The sequence below is a fragment of the Panthera tigris genome, chromosome A1 (genome assembly GCF_018350195.1).
Source record: "Panthera tigris isolate Pti1 chromosome A1, P.tigris_Pti1_mat1.1, whole genome shotgun sequence".
Taxonomy (NCBI): domain Eukaryota; kingdom Metazoa; phylum Chordata; class Mammalia; order Carnivora; family Felidae; genus Panthera; species Panthera tigris.
The window spans coordinates 71,548,348-71,569,297 of record NC_056660.1 but is presented as its reverse complement, the minus strand read 5'-3'; the positions used below and the strand labels follow the sequence as shown (position 1 = coordinate 71,569,297).

The window sequence follows — 20,950 nt, the reverse complement described above, 5'->3', positions numbered from 1 at the left end:
AGCATATGTGGAACAATATTTTGTAGGATGTCCTATGAAAGGTGCTCTCTGTATATGTTTTAAAGTTCAAAATAAGTAGCATACTTGGCAAAAAGCCCCATGCAGTCTTTGAAAAGTATTGATTCTAGGACATAAACAACTGATGCACCATTTTCTGAGTTGCAGGATGGCATTGTAGAGAATTCTCAATTCAACGATTAAAAAAAGTTTTCTTTTTTTTAAAAATATTTTTAGTGTTTATCTATTTTTAAGAGAGAGGGAGAGAGACAGAGTGTGAGCGGGGAAGGGACAGAGAAAGAAGGAGACGCAGAATTCAAAACAGGCTCCAGGCTCCAAGCTGTCAGCACAGACCCTGATGTGGGGCTTGAATGCATGTACCGTGAGATCAGGACCTGAGCCCAAGTTGGACGCTTAACCAACTGAACCACCCAGGCACCCCTAGAAAAACTGTTGTTTGGTAAATACATATATGGTCTGTGAATTTTGGCACTTGTCCCTGACTATGTCACTTATTTTATAGAGGGAAAGTTGTCTTTCTGCAAATGATCTGCTCCCAGGAATCTTAGGTATGGGATCTTTGCATAGGCTAATATTTCCATCGATAATTACCCTTTTGAACACAGACTAACACAAGGACATGAATAAGTATGGCAAAGGAAATGTCTACTTACATGTGTGAAACTATGGCCTTGGGCAGGGAAAAAAAAAACAAACTAGCTTATAGTTAGTGTCTTAGAAAAATAAAAATCGTTAATCCCAACTTACCTCACTGCCAACCACACCCCTCCCGCTACACACAAACCCATAAGGAATTGGAAAGAAAATATACTAGTGTGGAAATAGTGGGCAGTGTCTTCCCACTGGCTGTAATAATGATGGATGACTAATCTTTGAGGTAGTAGAATGTGCAGTAAGATAATAAACTAGGCAGCCAACAATCCAGATACCCAATTCAATAAATATCAGATTTTAGTATCCTGTACCATTCTGGATTTCATCACTTATGTATTTTAAGGCAAAAGAAACTACTTTTCCCTTCATAAATATGTACATAAAATTCTGCTGAGCAGATTAATTTGGCCTAGTTAAAATAATTTCACAGAGTCTAAGTGATATGTCAGTCTCCTACCATTAAAATAACACCAGCCTTATTCCCTGTGCCACATGCATACGTCTTATATTATTTATCCAGAGAATATTTTTCTGTTGGCTCAGTGAGAAATGTCCACTAAATAAAGATAAAAACTTACAGCTCCTAGTAAAAATCACATCGGACATAATGCTTGGGAATTCTCATTTTCATTTTCTTCCAGGTCTAATAATCTAATAATGTAATAATCGATAACCAATCTAATGGGGATAAAATGCCTACTTTAAAGTCTATTCAAGAAGAATATTTGGGCAATTATATGCCAAGGATGTATAAAGCAGAAAGGACCTGATGCATAGCAAGGGCTCAATAAATTCAGGCTAGCGATTACCATCATTCTCATTATGATTATTATTCACTTAAGTTTTCAGTGTTCAAATGAACATAATTGGAATGACTCATGTTCTAAATATAAATCCATAAAAATACACATCTTTGATAACATAAAAAATGTAAGCGCTGGAGACATAAAGTAGGAGTTCTCGATGTTCCATATTAAGTGTCTCTGACTCATCTCCTTCTTTGTCTTGAAGATGTTCCATGAAGACGCTGCTGGTGGATGGCAGCTGGTAGCCGTGGATGTCAACAAGCCCCAGGGACGCGCCCCAGCCTGCCTCCAGGTGCAGTAAATACCATTTTCAAACTCATGCAGCAGAGTTCTTTGACTTTTATCCAAGGAAATCCCCGGCTCTCCGAACTCTATGTCTGTCCAAATTTATGGTCCTGGAGTCAGGGACAGTATTTTGCTCCATCCCGGATGGTATTTTCCCAGGATCTACCTATTTTTTTCCTAAGATACACAGCAAGGATTTGGTAAATTTCAAGCAAATGAATGCACACAGGTAGTGCTAGCATTCCAACAGCATTAAATCAGTGAAATATTCTGTTGTCATATTAAATGATGTAAAAATATTCTTCTACAAAGGCCTGAATTGCTTACATGAGGGTGGTCACAATCACAATCCACTTAACTGAGTACCTTCCCAAGGAACTGGGAAGGAATATTTTTAATAGGTAGCTTATTCTGCATCTGCAAGCTGTCTGAGCAACGGGACATAATAAAGGCGCTTCCTTAACAAACTGCACCTGCTGCAGACGAGGCTCTAGGATGGCGGGTGGATCCTAGGGCCTTGGGAAGCCATCAGGGGACCTCCCATCGGGTTTCTGGTCTGTGGATGTTTTGGACTTATCCTCTACGCTGATCTCTTCATAAAGCCCAATAAACTCCTTTTCCTTGGTGGACTGCCCTGGCATCTTCTCTTGCTTTGTTCTCCCTCTCTCCCTCCAAATGTCAGTAATTCATGTTCAAAACATATCACCTTTCCAAAAGTGGGATCCTTACCACCCCACTGCATTTTCACTTAGTCCATTTCCTTACTCTTTAAGGGTGAAGAGTCAAGCCACATCATCCCGGGGAGAGGGAATTGATTCTTCCTCCTGTGGAATTTGATTCTCTTCACTGTCTTTTGTTTTCAGTTACAAATCCTTTTCTTACAAGGGGCTGCTTTTGTAGTTCTTTACATCCCTCCCCGTAAATCAGGGAAGGGTTTTTCATCTGCTTCAGGATAAGAACACGCTTTTCTTTCTTTTTGGATCATACTCTAGGTGGGGATTAGAGATTGATACATTTCAAAGATTGATACATAACATAAGCAAAGTATTGTACTTTGGACCATTACTGTGGCGTTTAACCATATAGTTAAATTTTTTTCTATCAGTTAAAAGAATGAAGAGGAAAAGAGGAAACATTTGTAAGGAGTATTGATAAGACCTAATATTATTTTGTGGCTTCTTTCTGTTGTATATTGGATGGTGCTAATAATTTAACTCCTACGACTGTGTCTGGTACTGCCATTGCTACTGACAGTAATGGCAATGACAGCATGGTAGTCGTAGCTTTTTGCCTAAAAAGTTACTCAGTAATCAGTCATCAGCTGATAATTAGTGGCACTAAGATAGTCCTGCTTTCCTGGAGATTACTTCCGGGTGGGTGGAGAAAAACCAGCGTCTAAAGAGCAATTACAAGAGCAATGAGGATTTTATTTATTTATTGTTTCAATATATGAAATTTATTGTCAAATTGGTTTCCATGCAACACCCAGTGTTCATTCCAAAAGGTGCCCTCCTCACTACCCATCACCCACCCTCCCCTCCCTCCCACCCCCCATCAACTCTCAGTTTGTTCTCAGTTTTTAAGAGTCTCTTATGCTTTGGCTCTCTTACACTCTAACCTCTTTTTTTTTTCTTTCCCCTCCCCCATGGGTTTCTGTTAAGTTTCTCAGGATCCACATAAGAATGAAACCATATGGTATCTGTCTTTCTCTGTATGGCTTATTTCACTTAGCATCACACTTTCCAGCTCCATCCACGTTGCTACAAAGGGCCATATTTCATTCTTTCTCATGAGCAATGAGGATTTTAAAGAAGTAAAGCAGGATGCTATGGCAATCTACATTTTGGAGTCCTCACTCCTCCTCTGAGAGGTCAAGGAAGGCCCTCACTCGGTATAGCCCAGTGATGGAGAAAGACTGCCATGCTCCCTCAGCCTTTGTAGATGAGGATGTGAGGACCCAGAGGGCCTGGGTGAGCTCCTAAACTTGCACCTCTACCAAACGGAGAGGCCCTGGGTACACCTGGGTCTTCCGGCTCCTAGCTCCTGGGTCTTCTGGCTCCTAGCTCCATGCTGTATCCAAGGGAGAAAAATATGCCAAGGAAACGTTAAGTTTGTAGTAGAAATAAACTATCAGGCCAGCCATGAGTACCAAATCAAAGTCTTACAGGGGCCCTGAATACGCTGCTTAAAATGTATTAAATGCTTGTTGAGTAGATGCGTCAAGGTTGCAGTCTGGATTGAGAAAGCAAGTTATTAGCCTCCTTATCACAGAAATTTGAGATGGCAAGAGATAAATGGCCAGGAGAGTGTAATGAAAGAACAGCACTGTGCATGGATATAGGAAAATAAAGGTCAGTGAAGGGGTGGGTAAATGTTAGGCTAGAAGTATGTCGATGTTGGATCCAAGAGACCTGCATATTAGACATCTTTGTGAATATGGTGGCATGTTTGATAGGTTTTATGAATAATGACACATATGGTTTGAAGTGAAGGTGAATAAATTCTGACATTTCAATATGAAGAAAGTTCCATTGAGCTCAGCTTTACATGTTTGGTCCAAAATCAAGCTTTCTAGAAGAGTGTACCTGAAAGAGTACAAATGAAAAGTGGGATGGCCAAGGGATCGATGGGTCTGAGTGGAAAATAGATTAACCATTCATCATTTAATTAAAAGAGAAAGAAAGAAAAGAATCAAGTCAAGAAAAAAATATTTAAAATAAAATGGCCATGAAATACTCATTGGCTTTTTATTAATGACTAATGCCATCTAAAAACTAGGTAACAAGAAAATTTTCATTGGAATCATCCACTCGCTCCTGCCTGGAATCATAATGATCTCTCACCCTCAAGGACAAACAGTAGAATATATCACTTCTTTTCATTTTTAAAATGGGCAAAATGTGACGTTACATTCTCCTAAAGCATATTTTAAACTATAGGAATGACATTGAAGAATAAGTATTTGCTTTAATTCCTTCCAGCTTATCCTCCATCATCCCTTTCCAGAGGTAGCCTAGAGGTTACCAAGAAAGCCAGTTTTTCTACTCCTGCCTTTACACTTTATATCTCTTATAAAATAGCATTTCTGCTTCCATGAGGCTCTGTCATTTTCATTGTTTCCTCTTTCTAGAACACTCTTCTCTCCCACTTAGAATTCACCTCAAAAGTCACTTCCTTAAGGAAGCCTTCCTCATCCTCAAAGAATACATAGGTTCCCTCGTTGTATATTTCCACATGTTATGGGTTTGTCATGATTTTAGTAAAATAAATTAAAATGGTATCATTCATTACTTAAAGTCTGTTTCTCCAACCAGAGATAACTCCATAGCAGTAGGGACCATAACGATCATGGTCACTGCCAGAGCTATTCCTGATACAGAGAAAAGGCTCAATTGGTGTTTACCAAACAAGAGAACAATCAAGTGAAAGAAGGATCTAGAACCTTCTTGGCTTGTGCAAGTATTCATTTGACTTCTCACCTACAAGAAGCTCTATTTGTTCTCTTGGTCTTATTTCTAGGAACCAGAAATTGAGTGGATGATGCCAATAACATTATTTCTATACAATAATTTATTTTTAAGTGTAAAACAAACAATACTTTGGGAGTTGGTTGAAGGCATCTTTCAAAGTTGGATAATGTTTGATGCTTTTGCCAGTGTGTCTCTTCTCAAACATGGTGGCAGTCAGCAGGACCTAGCCATGACTTTGATTATTTCCTATGGCTTTCAGGAGTTTTTATCTTCTTCAGCATGTGAAATAAATGGGTCTAAGATTAGAAATGTAGTCTCCTTGTTGGGATGAGCACTGGGTGTTATACGTAGGAGATGAATCACTGGAATCTACTCCTGAAATCATTATAGCATTACATGCTAACTAACTTGGATGTAAGTCAAAACAAACAAACAAAAAAACCAAAACCAAAACCAAAAACAAAAAGACAGAAAAGAAATGTACTCTTACTCAGGAATAACATAGTTGTAAAGAACCAAAACCATTCCTATCTTAACAAAAAAAGTAGAATTTATTGGAATAAAAAATATGAACAGCTGTAATTAATTTGAGTTAGTAATTTGGCCATCATTAAAATAAATCAGAAAAATTAGGTATGGATAAATATTTGAGAGATGGCACACTGGTCGCCCAGAGTTCCTATTTGAGTATTGAAGAAACCATGGATTTTGTCCTGCGGGTGGAACTTTGTTTGAAACTTTGACTCCAGGTTTTTTTTGTAATGTTTATTTGTTTATTTTGAGAGAGAGAGAGAGAGAGAGAGAGAGAGCAGGAAAGGGGCACAGAGAGATAGAGAAAGAGACTGAATCTCAGGCAGGCTCTGCACTGTCAGCCCGAGCCTGATGTGGGGCTCAAACTCAGGAACCGCGAGATCATGACCTGAGACAAAATCAAGAGTCAGGTGCTTAACCGACTGAGTCACCCAGGTGCCCCTGATTCCAAGTTTAAAACACAAAATATTTTACCCAGAAACCCATATATCCTACTGCTTTGATAAAATAGATAACTAATGAAATAAGTTATAGTAATAGGATTTTAGTTCACATAGATGGCATAATAGTAAGTAATGCATAAATTTCAATTATTCCTATACAGCCTTTCCATAAATTCTGTTTTCAAATATTCAAAATTTTAAAACCACCTACCACGTAAATGGAGACTGGCTTGAATGCCTTTATAAGTGAAGGATATTTAAAAACCATATCCGTCCTTGTTTCCTGGGACATAGCTTTGGGTTTGCCTACTTTCTTCATTGGTATTATTCCCTATATTTTTATTTTATATTCTGTTTTCCATATGCTAGTCTACTTTATTGGTATGAACATCTACTTGTATTTCCTGCTAACCATAAGTAATTAAATAATTTAATAAAATAAGATTGATTGATTTGGCTTAATCTTCCCTACTACTGTTCAACTAAATACATAGTAGACTGATCCTTCTGTGATTCTGGGTGTTTGATGTGTAATAGTTTGTCTCTTTGTATGTATGTATGTATGTATCTAAAAGATATATATGTGTGTATATGTGCATATGTATTCCTGCAATGTAAAAAAATATGTGTGTATTTATGTATATGTATATACATACAACATAATATGTGTATATACCTGCATGCATGCATATATATGCATACAACATATGCATCTGTATATCTATACATACATTTGTTTTTACATTGCAGAAATAAATCTATTAAGATTTTATATATTCCATTGAGCAGTGATGGGATCTGAGCAATAGGAACAGGGTTTTTTTTTATTGTTTTCCTACATTACTATGTACACACATACATATTTGATCTCATATTCATTTCAATCATTGTGGTATCCCTGCTTCCTCTTTCCATATATTGATTATGGTGCTTTCAAATGAGTTAGGAAACTCAGAGTTCTTCTTACTCTTCTAAAGAATAATGGGCTTTAAAGAGCTAGTTGTAGAGGAAAAAAAATAGGCACCTTTGATCTGCAATTAGAAACTTACAGATTCCACTCTGTGTTGTGAGACACAAATTTTAAGTGTAATCGTAGCTATAATTATAACCATAATGAGAGTCATATCCAGGCATACAGGGAAAGAATTCAATTTGGCACCCTTAGGGTGGTCTTTTCTGTTTTTATAATAAACTAAAATGCATATATGCTCTTAAATTTAATTGCAAAACCACAAGTTCAGAGCAAAACCTGCTAGGTTATGTGTGGTGAGCTCTGTGATAACACTTGTTGAAATTTTCAATGGATTAACTTAGTGCTAACTTAATTAACTTAATTTTCCTAGGACATTTTTCATTTGTAGCCACTTATTAATGAAATTCATACCACGTTTAATAAGGAACTTAGCCATAGGAAATCTGAAATTCCTTATAAATTCGTTCCTAAGTGAAGGACAAATAAGCGAACCTCCTGTAGCCCCTGAAACACTCCCTCTCTGCACCCTGGTTCTGCCTGGAATGTCTTTCTGCTTCTTTCTCTACTTCCCTGGGCACTGCTGCCTTGCTCGTCATCTGAGGTCCCACACCTTCCTGCTATTGGTTCTTATGATGGGAACAAGATGGCTGGAAATGACAAGGAAAAGCCTGAGAATAAGGATGAGCCAAGACTTAGACCTGGTTTCCTTTTCTTTTTGTGCTACACCTGCCTCCAGCACATGGCTCCTGACTCCCTTCCCTCTCACACCTGCCTTCCCAGGTAATCCATGAAGCAATACCCAGTACAGCCTTGTTCCTAAAGGAGAACAAATCACCCTGTTATACCTCTTAGAAAGTAGGCTCTGGAGACAGACCTATTTCAGCTGTGCTATTTATTAGCATGACCTGGGGCATATTTCTGTAAAATAGGGATAGTGTCTCCTTCCTCAGTCATGAGGATTAAGTGACTATTTATGTCCTACTCAAGAATTGTTTAGTTGCAAGGAACAGACGTGATGCTCACAGGGGGCATTTGCATATAATCAGGCCCACCAGGCAGCTGTGCTTTCTTTGTCTTTCTCTCACTCTCTGTTGGAGGCCACACAGTTTTGCATCTTTGCTTCTGTCTGTGCATCCTGCCTCTATTTTCTCCCTGAAGACTGGTTTTATTCTGTTTCTTGCACAGTGCCAAAATTTGGCTGCTTACAGCTGAGTTTGGTGACTTCTCATTCAAGAGCTCTGAAGAGACTCACTGGAAAACATCCAAAGATGAACATGAAGCAGGGAGACCTTCGTTTCCTAGTTGGCCACCCAAAATGGGCAATTGGACAGAGGCAGTAGGTCATGGGAATGGAATGAAAGCAGCAAGTCCACTTAAGCCAAGTTTTCCCACAGTAGGAACCCAAAGTAATTTTCCCTCCTTCATTCCCTCTGAAAGCCTTGTCTCACCTCCACCTACAAGAGCCACTGCTCATTACCGCCGTGAGCTTCATGGAGCTGGCGGAGAAGGGACCTATCTTTTTGGCCATGTGAGTAGTAGGACTTGACCTCAGAGGTAGTTTACCTACCTGGTAGTATTACCCAGAGGTAGTTTCACTAGTAAACTTTTAAGTCTCACAGGATTTGAGAAGCCATTTAAGGGCTAAATAGACTGTTAACGGTCTGACCTGATGTTCAAATCACTCTGTATAAGATAGTTTCTTTGAAGAAACACCACCTAGGTTCCGTGTATTTGCAAGTGAATAATTTGTAAATTGGAGCCATTTCGTAATACCATACTCAATCACTTCCTTGCATAAAAATTATTATGAAGTCATATAAAAACACAAATAGGAAGAATAGTTAAGTGTCCACCATTAGAAATAATAACAACTCTCATTTATGGACCACTCCCTATGTTGTCAGCCATGCTCTGTGTTTGAGGCGTGAAATTATTTCATGCTCAAAACAATGCCACAGAGGTAGGTACTATCATGACATCTATTGAACAAATGACATCAAGGCGCAGAAAGCTTAAGTCATTTGGTGCAAGCCACATAGCTGGTTGCTGACCAGGGACTTTGTCCTGCACAATCTACCTCATATTTTTAACCACTTCATTTTCACATGGGGAATTATCCTGCTATAAAAATACACTGCAATTTGTTCATTCATCCATTCACTCATTCTCCTATTGATGGACATTTTTCACTGTTTTGCTCTTGCACACATTCTAGTTCACTGCCTATCTATGACTTTTTGTGCACATATGTGAGAAGTATCTGAGTGTACATAGTTAGGAGAGCAGTTGCTGGAGTAAAGGAAGAACCTTAGGCTTTATGAGATATTGCCTCATGGCCCCCTGGATTCTAGTGCCACTTTTTACTCCTATCAGCAACTTGTCAGAAATCTCATTTCACATCCTTGTCTACAATTGATGTTACTGGACTTTTACACCTGATGGTGTGAAGATAGAACATTAAATTTAGATCTCCCTGATTACAGCCTGTGAATGTTGAGCATTTTTTACAATTTTTAATGTGTATTAATTTTTGAGAAAGAGAGGGACAGAGCATGAGCAGGGGAGGGGCAGAGAGAGAGAAAGAGACACAGAATCCAAAGCAGACTCCAGGCTCTGAGCTGTCAGCACAGAGCCCAACGTGGAGCTCGAGCCCAGGAACTGCGAGATCATGACCTGAACACAAGTCGGACGCCTAACCAGCTGAGCCACCCAGGTGCCCAGAGCGTTTTTTATATATAGTCATAGGCTACTTATATTTTGTGTTGATTTCTTATTCATCTGGTAAATATGCCCATTTGTTTGTTGCTTTTTTTTTTCAAATGATTCCCAGAAATTCTGTGCAATTCTGCATCACTTCTAACTGAGAAGACACTGAAATGTTAGAAAGATACAGATAAAATATTAGGGCTTGCCTGTGAATGCACACCTCTCACCCTCTTCGGGCAATAGTGCAGTTTCATTACGTGGTTATTACCAAAACCATTTAGAAAGTTTCTTCAGCGTGTCCTTAATGGTGCATCTCAGAAAAGTGAAAACTTTTAATAGACCCTTTTAACATCAGCCAGTCGCTTAGCTGTTTAAGTTCCATTCTAGCATAGGCAACAGCTGCATGAAGGGGTCACTCTAATGCATGATTAAAAGTTCTGTTAAATTGGAGCCTCAGTCCTCAGCTGCTGCACTGACAAGCCATTTTTCCCCTGCCTCTCAGGTAGGGGTTTTCATCTCCTGACAATTTGACAGATGTGGCTGCACAGTTGAGCCATCTTCTAAAACACACCCAGTGATCTATTCCCATGAAGGAAGTCACTGACAAGAACATGAAAGTATGCATGAGACCTGGCATGCTCAAGCTCAATTTCTCTCTGGTAGCATCGTGTGCCTCCGTCCGTAAAGAACAGAGATAATAGGTCTTACCATAAGTAGGTCAAATGGTGGCAAAATTATTACTCTAGTGTTTTAAAGCTTTTTGAGAAAATTTCCATTGAAGGCAGAGAGTTGGGGGGGGGGGAGGGTGGACCGTGTGATGTGTGTATTTCAAGTGATGAAGTGACATCCTAGGCACTTCTCAGATGTCTGTCTCCTTAATGAACCTTCCCGGAAACTGGCAGACAATCTCAAGAATGATTGAACCCAGGAGAATGTAGCTTCCATCCACAAGCAAACCTCTGCTCTACTTATAGACCAAGGTGACAAGATAGTGTGGGTCCTGCTGAGACGGGCCCGGGGGGAACCTGGGGCAGTTTACTGCATCTCCCGGAGCCTTCACTCCCTGACCTGAAAAATGGGGATAATACCAGCTCTGAGGGTTTTATAAGAATTACAAATGTTGTACGTAAAGTGCCTAGCCAGTGTGTGGGATGCTGTGGTCACAAGGTCGTAGAAATGACTGTCATTGCTGTGAGCACGCTCTGTGCACTCCCGGGCAGCCTGTTCTCATGCACACCTGCAAGCCAGTGCCTTCACAGCCTTGCTCCAGCCCTGTGTCTGCATCTTAGGAGTGAACTCTGAGAGCCCAACGGACATGCCCCTGCTTATTCTCATGAGCACATTACCCCTCTCATTTTGAAAAACCAAATGCAAGATGCAAGAAAACGGGACTTTTCTTGCATCTCCAGAACCTGTGATGCACCCTCATCATCCTCCCCAAATCCAACTTATCTTCAATCTATCATTAATTCCGTCTTTTGAATTTCTTTGAATCATCCCCTCCACCCCAATCGAATGCCCCTACCTTCAAAATCAGGTCAAACAAGACTTCCTCAATGAAGTGATCTCTGGCTCCTCAATTAAAGTTTGGTCACTTTCTTCTCGACTTCCAGCTTCCTCCAGCACAGCTCTCACATGATAAGCGCTAGGCACATATTTGGGGGATTATATGTGAGTGTACAAATAGAGGTGCTTTCATGCACAGAGCTACACGGCCTTACATATTCTTACTCCCCCTTTACGCAGATGCCAGTGACACCTGTCCCAAATCTTGGCATGTGCACACACAGGATCACCTTCAGTTCTAACAGGAGAACATAAAACACTGAGCTTGGAAGGCAAGTTTTGGGAGAAAGAAAGGAATAAAAAATTATTCTTTGAGAACCTGGAATGAGAATTAAAATAGGGAGAATAAAATAGCTAAAGGCAAAACAGCACAAACAAAAGGTAAAAGAAGGTAGCTCAGAAGTTAATTGGAGAGAGGGGTGCCTGAGTGGCCCATTGGGTTAAGACTCTTGATCTCGGCTCAGGTCATGATCTCATGGTTCGTGGGACCAAGCCCTGCATCAGGCTCTGCATTGACAGTGTGTGACCTGCCTATGATTCCCCCTCCCACTCTCTCTGCCCCTCTGCTGCTTGCTCCCTCTCCTTCTCTCTCTCAAAATAAATAAAACATTTAAAGAATTTAATTGAGAGTCTGATTATAGTCTTGAAATCAGTTATAGCCAAATTAACTAAAGAGGGGAGGCAATTGTACAGATTTTCAATTCTAAATATTTTATATATATTTAAGTAGATATCCTAATATTTACATACATAAATAGACTATAGATGTACTTCAAATAATAATCATATCCAGAATAGAGACCAGACATAATAAAAAATAAGATAAAATCATTAATACTATTTTTATTTATTTACCTTCTGTTGATCAAATGGTTTTACCTCTTTGATTTTTGAGCCTCACTGGAAGAAAGAAATATTCAAAACATCTTTAAAATTATTTGTGTTTCAGATTATTCCAAACTAAATTCCTATATTGTTGTATATTTTCATCTTCCAGTTTGAATAAGTCCCATGATTCTTCGGTATTTACATTTATATTAATCGGGAGACCTTTACTAACTTATGCCAGGCATTCATAATACAGTCTTTAGAGACAATTTTCCATCAAATATTTGTTACATTGTCACCTTTAGAAGAAATGAAGGATACGTTGTTCTTCTTCTGAGTCTTGATTTCTGGGGTTAAATATGCAACTGTCCAGTCCTGTCCATAAGGTCTTCAGTTGGGATTTTAAATTGCTATGCATTTTCTCAGTGTTCAGCACAATTAGTGCAGTTAAAAGGTTTGAAGGAGCCCTGTGATCCTTCTTTACCCTACAGCTGGCGACAGGTTTGGACAGAGTAAAAAAAACTTGTCATTTCATAGTTGGTATAATTCTTTAGTATTTTTTCAATCCCTCAAATTTGTTTTTCTTTCTTCCCTAAATGACTTAAATATCTCAAAATGAATCTCCCACTTCAACATACTATACAGCTCAAAAATATTTGTTTAATTCTGCATTCATCACATGTAGCAACCTAAGCCCTTCACTGTGTTAAATCTGCAGTTTATTTAACATGACCACTATTTAAATTCATTGTTGAATTTGTGGTTTCCATTTTTTTAACGTTTATTTTTATTTTTGAGAGAGAGAGAGACAGAGCTTGAACGGGGGAGGGTCAGAGAGAGAGGGAGACACAGAATCTGAAACAGGCTCCAGGCTCTGAGCTGTCAGCACAGAGCCCGACGCGGGGTTTGAACTCACGGACTGCGAGATCATGACCTGAGCCAAAGTCAGACGCTTAACCGACTGAGCCACCCAGGAGCCCCTTGTGGTTTCCATTTTGAATTTAAAACAAAAGTTTTATGTTCATTTACCCACCATTTAATACTAAAAATAACAGTAAACATATACAAGTAAATTTCAAGTGATTCTACATATAGACATTTTAATTAGCTATGGGAATGTCAATGAAAGTGCCCAAAGAACTTAAAATCGTCATAGTTTAAGTGTCTCCTATCTAGCGGCCCTGTTGTGGACCTTCCTAACTTCTCACTAGAGTACTCATGAAGACAAAGAGAAATTCACAACCCTACTGATGGCTAAGCACCTTTTGTCACATCTGGTGAGACTGTGTGGTAACTATATGGCCTGTGTAGCACTCGTGAGAAATTAGAAAATGTTAGTTTCTGCACTCTGGCATTGCACTTACAATTGGCTGTGAGTCAGAATCAGAGGACTGTGAGGAAGGAATGGCCCAGGTGACCATCACTGATGGAGGCTTATTGCTGGAATATGTGCAGTACCTCCCCAGCCGGTCATCACCCCGGGTCCTGTTGTGCCCAGGAGAGAATGGTGCAGCTCCTTGGAATATGCAAATAGACAATTGTATTACTTGAAACAAGATTATATTACTTGAACTTAAGTGTCCTAATTTGTTTTACTTACCTTGCATTGATACATCTTAATAGGATCAAGAGTGAGAGGGTATATGGAGTGCCCTTGGCATTATGGGTCATGGTGGGTCTCTAAGTATCAAAATGACACAATATATATCCCTTCCAGCCTAGAGCAATGAGGAGGTGCCAGAGGGCTCGGGCAGCTTGGCGAGGGGGCAGTGGTGTGCTTGCAAATGTTTAAAATGTTTAACAACCATCTTGAAGTGGGAGAGTCCAGATTGGTAGCATTCGCTAGTTTCCATGGTGTTACCTGTTCCCACTATGTCCAATTTCAAATTAACAACATGACATTGATATATATATATATATATATATATATATATATATTTTATATATATATTTTATATATTATAAAAATATATATATTATAAATATATATATTATAAAAATATTTTCTATTATATATATATATAGTGTCATATATATAAAATATATATATATGTGGTATATAAATACATATATATATGGTAAAATTTTTGGTAATCCCATCTGAAGCACCTAGTTTCCAAGGTCACTATAGGGGGGAAGAGAGAGAGAGTTTGAAGAAGCCACACGCTTTCTTGATTGCCCTTTTCAAAATGACACATTGCTATTCCAGCAATGAGAACCACTCGTATTGGCCCCACTTCGATGCTAATAGACTAAGTAATGTCACTAGCTCTGTGCCCGAGGCAACAGGATTGATGGGTGTATTAGTTGGCTTTTGCTAAACAACAAGCCACCCCTAAAACTCAACGGCGTATAAAACAGACACTAATTTTTGCTCACAAATTTGTGGCTCAGCTGCTAGTCTGAGCTCTCGGCTGGTCAAAGCCAGGCTCATCTTGTGTCTGCAGTCAGCCAGCACCCCCAGCTAACTCATGAGCTAGCATCTCTGCTTCTGGGGCACAGCAGACTTTTGGGGCAAAGGGGAAGACAGGGCCCATGACCACCATGCAACAGGCCTGCCTGGAGAGCGTGAGGAGCTGCGAGATAAGTCTCAACCCACAGCTATTTTCTAAGTCTCTGTTCATGTCACCTTTGCTGTTGTCCTACTAACAAACCAAGTCACATGGCTAAGTCCAGAGTCAGAGTGGGAGGGCGCTACCAAGGTTGTGGATGCAGGAGGTAGGTTCAACTTCAGGCTCTGCCACACAGGCTAAAAGAAATTTCAGTCACTGGCTTAGCATTATAGTTCCTCTTAGTGGCATTCCTTTTCTACTGGGCATGTATTTTTTCTCGTCAAAATCTGGTTTGGGTTATACAGCCTGGAGTTGGCATTTGAAAAATGGTAGTAACAGTAATAGATATTTGTGTGGCAACTTGTGATTTAACATCTAACCTTACTCTTACAGAGTAGAGGGAAAGCTATACTCATGCTGGCCAAGAGACAAAAACTAAACTCTTCCTTCTTTCTACAATTTGGCTTCCGTGTTTGAGCTTCTCTTACCCAGCTTACTGTCCAGGAAAGAAAGCAGCCCAGTCAGGACTTGACCTGTATTCACAGGTATCACAGATGTTTAGTACCTTTGAGAGAAGTCCCTGGTGGATTTCCTTCTATCATCTGGCTCTCCAGGGACATGCCAGGGGCAGGCAGATGGGAAAGGCAGAGTTTCTAAGGACATCTGCTGGGTCTGTTTTCAGTCTTGATATAAATATATTTGCTTTTTTAATACAAATTCTTTATATCAGACAGCATTATTTTGTATACTGATGATAGAAGTAACATATATCCAGATGTCTTCTAAATACAGGAAGCAAAAAACGTACCACACGCAAGGAGAGATTTATTATGCACTTGGTCTTTTACATTATGTTCTTGTTCGTATGCTCATGGCTGCATATGCAGGATGGTTTCTGAGAATTTCATCTGGTAATTGCATTGTTCTCCAAATATGTTTACTTTGAAATCTAATTAAAACACAGTTTTTAGTACATGGCTGATGCAATGTTCAGTGCCTGAAATGTGTTTACCAAGTAGTATATTTTATTCTCTCAAGCAGCAATTTAAAGAAAGATTTGATTTCTGAGCTGTACTATTCATTATCCTAATTTATCCTTATTGCGGCCTCAAAGGCCACAGTTTGATTTGTTGGATGTTTGCCTGCACAGTCTTCAGAATCTTTATGGCACTATTTTATAAACAAAATTCCTGAACAAATTAATAGAAATAGCTCCTATGAAGTAGTCACGCCAAAAACTGGGATAGCATAAGACCTTTTCGAAAGTCTATACACATCCATGTTTCCTCTCAAGATTAGTTCTCTCCCCCACTTGATTTCTCATGTTGTACCTTCTCACTTTCACCACAAGCGATTAATTGTATCTCTACCTTTAGATCCTTCCAGTGTTTTCAAATACAGTTACAAATAACAAGAATCCTGAGTGCAAGATGCCTGCTTCAGGCTAGACTCTATACTAAATAGTCTCTCTTATAGTCATGTTATAACCTGGAGATGTAGGTGCTCTGACATCTATTTCTCATGTAAGAAAACTGAGTCACAGAGAGGTTTACTCGTGCACAGAGCTGAGATGCAAACTCAGCTCAGCCTGTCTGCAAAACCGACATTTTTTCCCACACTGGCGATCTTACACCCTTCTGTAAGGAACAGATCATCTTCAGCTTTCAAATATAAGGTTCGCAAACTTGTTCCCTCTATTTAATCACAAACACTTAGCAGGGGAGCTGCTGTTCTTTCTTCTGGAGTATGTAGAGCCGCGTCGGAGGCATTGTGACTGCCTGTTAGAAGGCAAGAGAACACCTACTTTGGGCTCAAAACATCTGAGACTACCTTCTACCTCTAGGAATGTGGAAGCCTACTTATCTTTCCCTTATCTTTTCTCCGTATGTGAAAGGGGATAATGAAACACCTACTGCACAGGGTTGTGGATTAAATGAAATTTTTACATGCAGTGCATTGAGGTGTGCAATATGCTTGCACCAAAACTTGCCACTAACCAAGCACCCAAATGGTAGCCCTTGTTGATACATCTTGTTGGTTGAGTGTGGATCCCTATTCATATTCGAGGTAGACTTCAGTCTCTTGAGAACATTCCTTTCACGGTAGGACTCAGAACTAATAATATAAAGTGACCTTTCTTGTCCTCCCACTTGAGGCGTGACTCAGTATCATTGCTGCAGACCCATTGTCTCATTCCGTGTTTCTGAAACGCGTTACAAACAAAACGTAAACTTTGATTGCCATGATGAGTTTAAATCTGTAGTAATGAATTTTACAGAGACCCCTACTGGCATATCTCCTTGGGTACAACTCCTTGGTGCAGTAGAGTTTTGTAGTACTGGTGTTCTTTACAATCAGATTCCATAGGAGACAATTTGAACTGGTGTATGTCAAAGTCATGAACAATATTTGCATTAGATTCCTATTCTGCTGTAACAAATAACCACAAATTTATTGACTTAAACCAACACATTATTTACAGTTCTCTAGGTCAGAACTCCAAAGTACATTTCAGCTGGCTAGAATGAAGGTGTCAGGAAGGCTGCATTACTTCTGGAGATACAAAGAAGAAAGCACTTTCTTGTCTTTTCCAGACTCTAGACACCACTTGCATTCCTAGACTTTATGAGTCTGTGATGGTGTCTTCATAATACTCCCCACAAATGGTTGAAAAGTCAACACATACTTTTGTCTTCATGAACCTGGTTTAGTTGGTTTTTGATCTTGGGGTTGGAGAGAGGGGATGTGATGGTGTATCCTAACATATTACCATAATGTTCCAGCCAGTATGTGTTCTATTCTAATCAGTGATTATAGACTTTTTAGAGTCATGAAATTGTAAATTTGTAAAAAAAAAAAAAAAAAAAAAAAAATTATAGGTCACCCAGTTTAAACTGCTGCTCAAGGAGATCCTCTACAACAGAACCTCTCACACTTCGATACACACATTAATCATTGGTGACCTTGTTAAAAATGCAGATTCTGATTCAGCAGGTCTGCGATGGGGCCTGAGAACCTGCATTTCTAATATGCTCCCAGGAAGCCTCTGGTTCAGGGACCCAGTCTGGGTAGTAAGACTCCTGAGTGTTACTGCCAGATACTGCTGCCTTGGGGATGGTTTTGCTATAGTCTCTTACTTGTATTTTGGTAATTCCAATTGTTGCATACAGAAATTGTATTTCTTGGATCAAAGCCAAGCTAAGAATATATGGAAAACCTGTATGATTTTTTAAAATATAAACCAAGGTGACATTGCAATTGAAGAGAACCTTAAAAAATTGAATGTGTATGCAGGATCCAAAGAGTCTTTTATTATATATAAAAATATATACATACATGTATAGAAACATATACACACATGTATGTGTGTTTATATATGTATATATACCCACATCCATATTAAATAATTCTGAAAAATCTCAAGTTACATAATATGTTGTGATTCTGACTCAACTTTAACATTTCCCTTTATGTTGATTTTTATAAGAAAATAAAAAATTGGGGTGCCTTGGTGGCTCAGTAGTTAAGTGTCAGACTTTGACTCAGGTCATGATCTTGCAGTCTGTGGGTTCAAGCCCTGTGTCGGGCTCTCTGCTGTCGGTGCAGAGCCTGCTTCAGATCCTCTGTCCCCTCTCTCTCTGCCTCTTCCCCACTTGTGCTCTTCCTCTCCAAAATAAATATTTAAAAAAAAAAAAAGAAAAAATGAAGAGTATAAATTTGGAGTGTCCTATAGATATAAGCATTGAGTCTAAATGTGATGTTTCCGGGCCTCTGCATTAAGGAAAGTGACAGCCAGTTTCAAATGCTGGTTGGATTGAATTGAGCTGAAGTGCACCGTGTCACCAGCCCTCACTTCAAAGCTAGAGCCGCTGGTTCTAATACTCAGATTTAGCTACCGCACATACAGATCACCTTAATTCTTATTTAATATTTGAAAGTCATTACTTTGGAGAAAGTCAGCTAAGCAATGGTGATTATAGTGTATCAAAATCCATTGTAAGTGATTATTTTAATGACTCTGTACCAACAGGGACACGTAGACACTCAGACAAAAAACAGCCTAATTATAATGACAGCACCAAAGTGAAGCTGTGACAGTTACAAAACCAATTTAAAAGTTTTTTGACAGCCATGGCTAAAAGCTTTGTTTGGATCTTTCAGTAATAACAGTTTACTTAAGTCACAAATCCATAGCTAAGGAAAATAGAAAGAGAGAGTTGTGGCTTTTCTGTCATGCGGATAAAGTAGAAATCCGTTGAAATGTTTTTAATAGAACATTATGTTGAAAAGAATATAGAAAAGGAATAATAGTTATGGAATTTAAGTCTCACAATTCAAGAAAGACAAAATAACAATAAAAATACTGGTGAGAATAGAAACTTGCCAAGTGATTTGCTTATCTGTGTTATGAAGGTCAGGAGTTCCTGCAAGCAAATTGATGTGCACTTACATATGTTGGTTGTCAGTTCTGGAATTTGATTTTGTATTACCTATAAGATAAAGTCAAAGTCACATGGATGTAAGAATGCCTCCAAAGTCATGGGGACACAAAACCTTACGAAATATCTGCATTTCCCTTGGCTCTGACATCTCTCAAATTAATAGATCTTATCACTCTTATTTATCTTTCTTAGTCCTGGACTCAGTCAAATACACAACATAGTTAATTCTTTGACTTTGGACAATTAATTTCCCATTCCTGGACAGAAAAATGCCTGATTCACAGAACTGCATTTATTTTTATTGCAAGTCTTTATGGAACACTCATAATATGCTAGCACTTGCTCTAAGCACTTTATCGACATTGACTCCTCTAAAACGGTAACAAACTTTGGACTGGCCACTGTTATCTCCACTTGACTAATAAGAAAACTGAGGCACAGAGAGGCTTAGCTAACTTGCCAATGGCAACAGAACTTGTAAGTGGTGGAAGTTCCACTGTGTGCAGTTTGGCTGGGAGCCCATGTCCTTATAGACAAGCATAGGGTGACAAAGGCCGTGTACGGTCACATATATGGATGCATAAGATAGCAGCTGGACTCACAGTACTCAGAGGAGGCAGTCCTGAGTCCTGTTTCTCCTTTCCCATCTCCAGGCTCTGCTCTGGTTAGGTTCTTTTAGTTGCAAAGATTGAAGACTTTTCAAGTTGGGTCGAATGTAAGGATCTGTGTCCCTAACATGCCAGGAAGCAACAAGGCCTTAACACATGGTGGTGCTCGTCTCTGGCATTTGGCACCAAGGGATGGGATTTAGTGGTTGTTGTTTTGCACTCAGGTCCTTTCCACAGGCCAGCTTCTCTCTACTTTTTTGCTGCCCAAGGCCTTTGGCCTGTACTCTCTCCTTTCATATATCATCTACCCCACTGGGGGCAGTGGGTCCCAGAATGGACTTTACATAGACTTGGTTGGATAGGAAGCCCACTTCTACTGTGTACTTGCTGTGTGATCTTGGACAAATGACTTTTTCTGTCTGAAATCACTGGGAAAAGCGAGTAATATATCCTGCTGTGTAGGGCTATGGTGGAGATTAAAAGAGATAAAGTAAATAACACGCTTCTAGTATGGCCTGGAACATAGTAAGCGTTCAATTCATGGCAGTCATTATCATAACAGTCATTAGCTTTGAATGCCTAATTATTTCATCTCAGTGTAGGCAGTAGACTTGGGTCCACATCACGGCACCACCTGCAATGCTGTGTGACAGTGGGAAAGTTATTTAACTTCACTGAGCCTCGATTTTCTAATCTATAAAACTGCGGCGACTTCCTAGAGCAGTTGCTTTCCTTGTTAAGAGTTTATCTGTTTTGCCTCCTCAGCAAATGATGCGGTCATCAGTTTTCCACATGTTCATTCTGAGCATGGTGACAGTGGATGTGATAGTTGCTGCCAGCAACTACCACAAAGGGGAAAGCTTCAGGAGGCAGTACGACGAGTTCTATCTCGCAGAGGTAAGTGGCTCACTTGGACACAGATGACTTTTCAAGGTAAAGGTGAACCTCAGATAGCACTTTTTATAAATCTGAAAAGGAAAAGCCATTTGTGAATTACTTGACTTTGGCCAAAGCTGATTCACTGTGTTCTTCGTAAGTGTTTCTTTGGTCACCATGCTGCCTGGCTCA

General features: G+C 39.4%; 1 protein-coding gene across 1 annotated transcript in view; it reads left to right on the top strand.

The window, feature by feature from the left end:
* Nucleotides 1-20,950, top strand: part of NALCN (sodium leak channel, non-selective) — a 316,988-nt gene that overhangs the window by 116,761 nt on the left and 179,277 nt on the right. The window contains 2 exon segments of the mRNA XM_042979769.1: nucleotides 1,684-1,770; nucleotides 20,648-20,779. Of these exon segments, the coding sequence (XP_042835703.1) occupies nucleotides 1,684-1,770; nucleotides 20,648-20,779 (219 nt within the window).